The 10,411-nt window shown below is 40.2% G+C and overlaps 1 protein-coding gene across 1 annotated transcript; it reads left to right on the top strand.

Annotated features, from left to right (window-relative positions):
* Window positions 1–286: 286 nt before the first annotated feature.
* LOC123832676 (melanoma-associated antigen B16-like) lies at window positions 287–1,291 on the top strand. The gene has a single exon (XM_045860423.1). The coding sequence runs from the start codon at window positions 287–289 to the stop codon at window positions 1,289–1,291; it is 1,005 nt and encodes a 334-aa protein (XP_045716379.1).
* The last annotated feature ends 9,120 nt before the right edge of the window (window positions 1,292–10,411 follow it).

The following is a 10,411-nucleotide window of genomic DNA, read 5'->3' as shown; positions in this document are numbered from 1 at the left end:
ACCTGCGTACTGTCATTCCTGAGAATTCTCAGCCTGGCTTGGCCGGCTGCACCTTGAAGAGAATTGAGCATTCCTCCTTCTTGTCCTAGGGGGATAGAGCAACCAGGAGGTCAGGTGTAGTCCTGCTGTCTGGAGAGGTCCATGGCAGGCGGCTCTTATTAGAGCCCCCCGCCCTCCATTGAGCTTAGCAGTTCACGCCACTCACATCTTTCTTCTTTTCCTTAGGCAGTGACTCCCCATTGCCTTCCTGTTCACACTCCTGATTACTGCCACCTACAAACTTGTCATGGCTTTTCATCAGAAGAATACACAGTCCTCGCCCAATCAACCCCTTCAGAGCTACTGTGAGACCCAAGGCCTGGAGGCTGCAGAGGCACCAGAGGCTATGGAGAAGGCCTGTGTCTCCCCCTACCCTCCCATTCCTGTTAGTTTGAAGGGGGCTCCTGCTGCTGGTATCCCCAGTAGTCCTGAGAGTCCTCAGAGTTTCTCCTCCTCCTCCATTGTCACCACAGCCACTTCATCAAGCAAATCTCATGAGGAGTCCAGTAGCCAAGAGAAGGAGGGTAACACCTCACAGGCAGTTACAGGCCCCAAGGATATAACCACAGATGCTCTAGATGAAAGGGTGGCTTTGTTGGTGGATTTCCTGCTGATCAAGTATCACATGAAAGAGCCAGTAACCAAGGTAGAAATGTTGATGATTATCAGCGAAGAGTATCAAGATCACTTCACTGACATCTTACTACAAGCCTCTGAGCGCATGCAGATGATCTTTGGCCTGGATGTGAAGGAAATCGATCCCATCCACCACTGCTATGCCATTGTCATCAGATTGGGCATCACCTATGATGGGATGCTGCATGGTGAAAAGGGCGTGCCCAAGACCGGCATCCTGATACTTCTCCTGGGGGCCATCTTCATGAATGGCAACCGTGCCACTGAAGAGGAAATCTGGAAAATTCTGAGTGTGATGAAGTTATATCCTGGGAAGAAGCATGCCATCTTTGGAGATCCCAGTTGTCTCATCACCAAACATTTCGTGGAGGAGGAATACCTGAAGTACCAGCAGGTGGCCAACAGTGATCCTGCTCAATTTGAATTCCTGTGGGGCCCGAGAGCCCATGCTGAAACCACCAAGATGCAAGTCCTAACGTATCTGGCCAAGGTTTATGGGTCTGACCCAAGATCTTTCCCATCTCAGTATGAGGAGGCGTTCCAGGAAGAACTGGAAAGATCTCAGGCAAGAATTGCCAGAGCAGCTATGGGTTACCATGGTCACTCCCTGTTCTAAGGCCAAACCAGGCTGCTCCTCCAATGCCTATGGAAGTCAAGGAAAGTTTTCCCATGCATTGTTTGAAGAAGCAGTTCATTTTCATAGAATTTAAGTCAGCAATAATGCCGATAGCATAGTGTATGCCTGTGTCTCTCTTTGATATTTGTAACTTCAAAATCCATTCCTTTGGTAATGTGTGTCATTCAAATTAGTGGGGTTTTTTAGTATAGATTTAATTAGCTTTAGAATTTCTGAGTTTATGAATACATTCCACCTATGTAATGCTTTAAGGACCTTTTGTAGTAAGAGTTTGGTTGTTATTGAAAACAAGATGTGAAACCATCTATCTTTCACTGTCATCTGGAAAGAAAAAAAAACATGTCATTGCAATAGCCATGTCCCTATATAGGTAAAGGAAATGAGCTTTAAGAAGTTGGGATCAATCGAGAAAAATAGTCACAAATCTAATTGATATTCAAATCTTGTCTTTCTTAAGCTTTTTAGTTCTTGTTGTGTAAAATTAAGTGACACGTACATGTATTTTCCTAGCTTTCTCAAGAATGTACAAGAAATAAATCTTAAGAAATTAGACTGTATTCTCTCTGGCTCATTAATCCCTGAAGATTTCATTAAACACCTGCCTTTTGGAAACACTGCACCAGTACTGGGAATGCTAGGGTTTAAGGAATTAGGACTTGTTCATTGAATTATAACACAGAAAAGCAATAATCCTTTAAGAACATGGTGTGACCTTCTAGTATCCAAAGGAGAAGCAAAAGGAAGGTGTGAGTGGGTAGGTGGACAGTTCAGATGACACTAAGTGTTAATAGACTTAGGCCTGACAGTGTGGAGCTTCAAGTCCTTCAGTGGGAGGTGATTTTACATTAACTGGCTGAGGGCATCGTGAGCAGGGAGCAGACCTAGATTGTGTCTCTCAGGGTTGAAACCCAAAGTCTGGAGTGTATACCAGCTGTTAACTCTTACTTTTGGATCCCGAGTAAATCCTACACAAATGCTTACCTGTTACTGGAATGGAAGTTGTCCTGCCTTCCTGTGCCACTATAGTGTAATTCAGCACACAAAGTAGTTGTTTCATTTACATGCATCATGTATAAGGATTTTCTGAGAAAGAGAGATGATACTCCCTTGGGATTACACACCCTTAAACCACTGGGCTGGCCCTGTGCCACTGCCTAGGATAGGCAGGGCTGTCTTTATTCCAAGGAAAATTTAAGTAAGCTTTACTTAGTGTAAATTTGCAAATGTTTTAAAAAGGCTAAATTCCTGGTTTTGGAGAGATGAAGGAAAAGGGAAGGAGTGTTGCACTGGAAGATACAGGGGAAAAAATAATTTTCAATACTAGCCTTCTAGTATCTTGCCTATGAATCCCCTTAATAAAATTTAGCGGGAGAGAAACTAACTGAATTATGGAGGCAGGTATGGGAGTAACACAGACATAAGAGACTCAAAGAAGTGATTAAAGAGAGGGACATTTATATATTGTAAAGAAACAATTTGTGAAGAATTGGTAAGGTAAAGGAATTTGGGTTTAGGGTAAGTTGGTGAAGAAGTAACAAGGTTTGTTTGTATAGCCTTCTAGGTCCTAAATCCCGGTTCTTCACAGATAAGGATGCCTGTGTCTGTGGCATAGGAAGGACAGCTTTCACATGGGAGATTTATATTCTGTTTTCAGGGGGACAAAGGAGGATCAGTGTGTCCCTCCTGCATGAGTTGTTTCTCAGGCACCTTTAATTCAAAATAAGCAATATACCAAAGAGACATATTTAGTAGTGAAATATTCTGATCCCTTATAAAGGGCAGCTGGGAGGGAAGTGAGGAGCTGGTCCTTGACACAAGTTCTGGGAAATGTGATTTCCATACAGCTGGAGAGGACATTCCCACACCCAAATTAAAGAACACAAACTCTGAGGGGATGATTTTACAAAGTTTCCTTGCAGAGGAACGCTTTTTTCTGACTATGCCCTATGCACTTAGGTTTTCTAAGAAAACCTAGATTTGGAAAACCCACTCACTCACACACTTACATACAGATGAGGGTAGTGGGATTGGGGATTAACATAATCAAAGTGAAACTTGCTGATCCACTAAAGTTTTAAAACACCAGACCTTGTGCCATGTGCTTTATAGACTTCAACACATTCCAACAGTTCTGGAAAGGCAGGGTTTATCACAATCAGAATCAGATATGAAGTTCCTCAAGCCCAGAGAGCTTATGCTTGTCCTTGATTTCACTTGCCTTGTGTGTGGCAGAGCTGGAACTAGGACTATTCTCTGAATTCATCCACAGCCCACTCTGTTTCACTCTTCCCAGTCTGAGTCAGACCTTCAGTCTCCTCATTTATTTCCCTTTTCATTATTTGTTAATGCCCCTTAGGATATAAAAACAAGGATGTCATAGCCAAAGAACTTAAGGCGGATTTAAGGAAGGAAGATTGAAAGAAGAAATGCAATTCAGCCATGGTGTGTGGGCTTCCTTTAACTAGGGATGTCCACTGTGAGCCCTGGGTTTCCTTGCAAGCAAGCTCTGCCTAGAGACTGGTAAATTTTGTCTAACTTCAGCTCTGTCTACATTATAGTGTCCCTCCCTCAGATCTTCCCCAGGGCACACTCTTATCCAAACTGGAACCTGATCTGCTGGCTGACTCTAATCTTCCTCTGAAAGCTGCACCTTGAATCCAGTGGTAGAAACAGGAGAAAAATCAACTGCCCTCCTTCTGACTGTGAGCTTTCTAATTCCCTCATGGCCCCATCACTCACCATGTACCCCTGAGGTAGCAAGGTCCTGTTCCACATAAAAAGTAACTTTGATATTGGCATTTAAACATGTCCACTCCCTGGACATTTCCTCCACATTCTCAGAAGGTTTCCCCTAATTCCTGGTGAGTATACACTGACAGATCATAGAACTCACAAAGTTGAAGCTGGCGAGCAGAGTTTCAAGTTACTTTGATAGTTGCATTGGAATTGTAATGAGCCTTTTCTTTTCAGTGTTTGTTTTGTTTTTGAGATTGGCCACTGAACACATACAAATATGAGGTTACCTATGTGGTTAAGGACCAAAGCCTCCCTCATAAGTGATAGATCCATAAGAAAGATCCAAAAACATGGAAATCATTGCTTGGGAAACATCTAGTGAGGATTAATTTCCTAAAATCCCTGGAGGTTTTCCAGGGCTGAAATAGTTTCTTGACAGGCATGCCATTTTTGGTCAGCAAGCTTAAAAATAACTCAGTGACCTTCTATAGCCTCTTGTCTAACTACTGGTTCAAGGGGAAATGCTACTTTTTCCTTGTGCCTAATGGCACCCACACTAGTCTTTCACCATCGAGGGTGGCAGAAACTCATAGATTTTTTTCCAGGCATTGGGTTCAATGAAGAAGAAAAGTTCTTATCCTATTCAGATTTTACAAGTTACTGCTTAGGTCAATGAAGAAAACTGCTATGGGGGTTGGGGTGCAGTAGGTCAACCTTCCCCGCCAATACTTTACAGGATCCTTTAGAAAAGTGGACATGAGCCTGTGTTTGTGAACAACTGTCACATAGTACAATCTCAAAAACTTTCGAGAATCACAAGGAAATTTGGCCTCCTCGGCAACTCTAGCAGGAAATAAAGAGGGTGGTTGTCACAAAAAATTCTGACATCAACATTCTATGAAGCACCTATTTATAACAATTTATGGGAGAGACTGCAAATGCTTATCCCCATCTTGTTTTCCTTTCCTTCCTGGGCCCATGGGGAAACTATAGTACCAAGTTCATTTGTAGTTGGAAAGGCTGCTATGGCCAGCCCTTGCCTTTGATCTGTGAGCAGAAACACTGTCATTTCCGGGCCCAAACATTTGACATCCACTTTCCCACCATCCACATTTTAATTGCATTAATCAGTGAACACGGAAATAACGTGTTTACAGTTGACCTACAAGAAGCAAGCTGTTAGGCCCCCATGTCACCTGTTAGCACAGAATATCTACCAAGCCACATAGAGAAATAGACTTTTATTGTATTACACTGTTCATATGTCAAGCTGTGTTACATCATTTAGCAGTAACTTTTTCTGGTTAGAACACCTCTCCTGTTTCTGTTTTAGGCTTATTTTCATATTTTGATTACTAAAATAACTGCATGTATACTTGTTGCAAGGCACTCTAAATGGACTGAGACCTGATGATAGCCCCCTTTACAACTGAGAAATGCTGCCCCTCAAAGGAGAACACAACTAACATTGGGTACATATAATTTTAAAGCTAATTCTAGATCTTTTCCCATATATAGATGTGATATAATACTATATTTTGATAATTTTCATATACATGGTTCACTAATCTGTTTTATTCTTTCAGTGCTTAAATCTAATGTATGTATACATTTTTATGTCAGATATAGTTTTTGCCTCTTCAGGTTAATTGTGGGGCTTTTTATATATTCTACATCTCTAACCAGTTTAATCTGTCTTTTTGTGTCTTGAAAAAAATAAAATACTGTTATATCTGTGTGTCTACTCATTCTATCATTTCCAGTTTGGATAGATAGATCAATTAATTTTCTCCTAATGATTGACTATATATCCCTGCTTCTTTGCATGCCTAGTAATATCTGAATGGATGCCAGGTATTGTGAAATCATGATTTTACCTCGTTTCACCCTTGTCCAGAAGACATGAACATTTTTAAAACTTTGAATACACAAATATTCTCAAGCTGTTTTTTTCTTGCAATTCAGTTACTTAGAAACATAGTAATCCTTTCAGTTCTTGGTTTCAAGCTTTGTTAGATGGGACCAGAACAGCGTTAACTACAGCTTATGTTACCGCAATGCTGAAACAAACACTTCTGAGTACTCCCCCCGATGTCCCATGAATTATGTGATTTATCACTCTACCAGGAAGGACTAGCAGCCTTGTGTGGGCTGCTCTTTCCTTTTTCTGTGGAGCTTTCTCATCTCTGGTACTCTCTCTCTAGAAACCCTGTTGCCTATTCCTCCCCAGACTCTCAATCTTATCTCCTCAAACTCAGGGAAAGCCCAGGCTCCACCTGGACTTCAAGCAGGAAGCTGGGGTAATTATGGGCTTACATCCTTTGTTTCACCTCTCCCAGCGATCACTATCTTTTGTGGTCTGATGCCCAATGTATTGAATATCATCATCATATAGTTTATTTGTCTTTATACTTGATCCAGACAAGTGGTTAAATCCGGTCCCATGTAGTCCATCTTCAACAGAAGTTGAAGTTGTGTAAGTAATAAATAAAATCTGAAGTATTGCAACATATAAGTGTCTCCAAAGAATCAACTGACAAAGATAAATTAGCACTGAAAAATTGCAGTAAACACACAAACACATATACCTATATAATTTTGTGCTTTTGAGTTTTTCATATAACTGAAACTGTACAGTAGATCATGTTGGCTTAAAGATTGTCATTTGAAAGTTCAGTATTATGATCTTAAGTTTGATCCAAGGTGGAACATGTCACTTGTCCATTTTTTTTTATTGTGGTACAGTGTGCCATTATATAGATCTCAGGCTCTTATCCATTCGTCGAATGACACCTGGTTTGATTCCAGGTTTTAGTTGTTAAAAAATGAATTCCATAAACGTTCATATGCAGTGCTTTTGGGTGAGCATAAGTTTTCATTTCTTTAGGAATATATGCAGTAAGGACCTTTTTAAACATAAGCATAAGTGAACTTTTTTTGAAACTTCTGAGTGGTATTTTAGATAGACTGGACCATTTTGTATTCCCACAATCAATGGATGAAAGATCCAGATGATTCACATCCTCCCCAGGACTTGGTATTTTTAGCTGTTCTTGTTGTTGTTGCTGTTATTTGATTGTATTTGCCATTTAAATAGCTATGTAGTGGCATCTCTTTGGGGTTTAAGTTTATATTTCCTTGAAGGATAATTATGTTTAAGGTAGTTTCAACTGCTTATATAATATCCATACAGTGTTGTCTTTGGTAAAGCATGTGCTCCTATCTTATGCCAATTTCCTAATGGACTCTGTTTATTACTGTTGAGTTAACAGAGTTTTTTTTTTAGACATGTGATTTGCAATATATCTCCCAGCGTGTGTATTGTAATTTCTTTTTATTATCAATGCAAAACATGTTTTAAATTAGATTAAGTCTGTATAAGATGTTTGATTTTATGGATCTAGTGTTAAGTGTAACAACTTTTCACACTGGGGCACAGAGGCATATCATGAAGGTGCGATGGGTTGTAGTCCACAAGAGAAGACATGTGACAGGATAGCTTGAAGAAAACACTTGAAAATTCTTCACTTAGTTATTCTATCAACCACTAAAAACTCCTCCCTTATATCCAGATTCCAGCTAGTCCAACCAGCACCCAAGCGTGCAACATAACCACTAAAAACTGCTTCTTTAAATCCCAGAATCCAGCTGCTCCCACCAGAGCCCTGTAACCACTAAAAACTGCTCCCTTATATCCAGCTTCCAGCTACTCCAACCAGCGCCCATGTGTGCTACACAACAATGAAAAGCTCCTCCCTTGCATCCTAGATTCCAGCTACTCCCACCGGTACCTAAGCGTGCAATGTAACCACTAAAAACTGCTCCCTTGAATGCCCAACTTCAGCCACTCCCACCAGCGCCCCTACCCGTGATGTCACCTTTACAAACTCACACCTTAAATCCCTGATTCTAGCTACTCCCACCAATGTCTCTGTCCATGATATCACCATTAGAACTGCCTCTACACCCGATTCCAGGTAATGCCACGAGCCCCCCTCCCCTCACTGTCACCATAACAAACTTCTTTCTCAAATCTTGGATTTAGCTACTCCCAGCAGCGCCCTTGCCCGCGAGGTCACCAATACTAACTGCTTCCTTTAATCCAGGAGTCTGCCTACTCCCACCAGCCTCCTGCTTGCAATGTCATTATTACCATCCATTGCCTGATATCCAGATTACAGTTACTCCCACCAGCGCTTTTGCCTGCAATGTTACCATTAGAAATTGTCCCTAATCCCCGATTCCAGCCACTCCCACCAGCACTTCTCCCCCTGCAAAGTCACCATCACCAACTGCTCCCATAAATCCCATTCCCAGCTGGCTACTCACACCAGCCCTGCTGCTTGCAAGTTCACCATTCCGAACTGATCCCTTCAATCTCCTTTTCCAGCTACACCCACCAGGGCCACTGTGTTCAACTTCCCTTACTTGGTGAATATCTACACATCTCTTATGTGATCTGAGTGGAATCCTCTGCCCTTATTCTGCTGTGATACAACTCAATGGAAGACATTTACATATGCAGCATAATTTCATAGATTTAGGTAATTTTAGCTTAAACGAAAACTTTATTTTAAGGCATTAAATTACTTAATGTATAGTCGCCAGAATTATTAATTTTCATAAATACCAGTAACTTTATGGCAAACAGAACATATAAACCAAGTTTTGGCAACACCTAAAAGCATAGCTATAATCTACTTCTGTTCCCCTCCAAAGAAAGGATATTGAAAGATGAATAAATTAGAATCACATTATCCTCAGAGATACAGGATGGGGGGCAAGTGTTGCTTTACCAGTTGTGAGGATGTGAAATGCAGAGTTTCTTATTGTGTTATCATTGATTCATAATTAGATTATTTCCATACAAGCAACGGTGAATACAAACAGTTGGGAGGATGTCAAATACAATTTTTATTGCACTATTGCTTACTAATTATTGCATTATTTTCCATACAAACAACCATAAACCTACTTTTGCTCCACCCTGTATTTAAGCCTGCTTTGATGCTTGGATATACATGAAAGAACTAACATTGGATTCCTCATTAACAACATGGCTTGTGAAAAGGGACATTCGTATGCTTTACAATGCAATGGATGGACCCTATCATTATCAACATACATTATCACATCACAGTTAAATTTTGTGTGTCCCATCAATTGTCCTAACATAGACATACTATCTATACAGAGCATTGCATATTTAAATAAACACGAATTAAAATTCTTCGTGTGTAAATTTACATGAGTGTTTTTTTTCTATCATTTAGTAAATTGAGAAAAGTTTTGAATAGGTGTGGATAGTACCATTTCATTGAGAATGCTTGCTAAGGAGAGGGCATGGAAACTCTGAGTTCCAGACCCTCCCAGATCTCACTTTATTTAAAAAAAAACAATGCTTGTTAAAGAAAGTTTGTTTTCTATAACAACTTTCTCTGAAGCAAGCATACTTATTCAAAATTATTCTAATGAGTTGACATTGTTAGTTAAATAATAGATGGATAGAAATGAGCATTTGTTTTGGATGGTGATAGTGGTGATAGTGGATTTCATAATAGAAAGCATTTTAGAGGGTTGACACAGCAGGCTTTTTCCCCCTTATGTCTGAGTCTATTTAGCACTGTAAAAAGACTTGTGGTGTCATTGGTAATTAAGACTAAAATGTTTAAATAGTTAGAAATAGACTTTGGTGTATCAATCCAGAAGTGTTACCAGTGAACTCTCCATCAATCTTTCATAGCCAACTGCCACTTTGTCAACTGTAGTTTTTGGGTTTGTTGTCTTGTGGAGAAAGTTTAGACCCACAACCATTTAAGACTGTGAAGACCTGCTCTTAGCAACCACATCCTGCAGACCAGTCCCTTCCCCTTGCTTTGATCCTGTTTCTGTGAATTAAGGCCATGTTCAATTGAACTTTTTGATCACCAGGTCTGTCTTTCATAATGCACATAGGAAGAGAACCTTACTTATGAACAAAAATATATAAATAATATCACAATCTTATGGAGCATAGCATATTTTCAATAGGCCATCACAGTACTTCATACTCCACTGGAAAGCAATAAAGTATTGTAATTGAAAAGCCCTTTAATACAGATGTTTACTATGAAGCTAACTTCAAAGTTTAAACCCTAACATAATTTCGAAGACAAGGATAAGGGCCACTTATCTTAGGTAGTGATGGGAAAGATAGATGGGAGGTATGAGTGTTATTATCAATCAGTTGATGACTGAGGTGGGTAAATGGTGAGCCTTTACACACCTTGTCTAATGTGCTATACATACTAACCATGTCATTCAGCTTCAAAATGATGGTGCTTGAAACTGTCATTTACATTGTATTGCTTCTTCTCCACTGTG

Source organism: Phyllostomus hastatus, unplaced genomic scaffold (genome assembly GCF_019186645.2).
Source record: "Phyllostomus hastatus isolate PE091 unplaced genomic scaffold, TTU_PhHast_1.1 phas_scaffold_200, whole genome shotgun sequence".
Taxonomy (NCBI): Eukaryota; Metazoa; Chordata; class Mammalia; order Chiroptera; family Phyllostomidae; genus Phyllostomus; species Phyllostomus hastatus.
Note: the sequence above shows the minus strand (reverse complement) of the source record. Positions and strands in the feature narration are given on the sequence as shown.

What these genes read in the sequence shown, in the direction of transcription:
- LOC123832676 (XM_045860423.1), top strand. Translation starts at nt 287, where the DNA reads ATGGCTTTTCATCAGAAGAATACACAGTCCTCGCCCAATCAACCCCTT.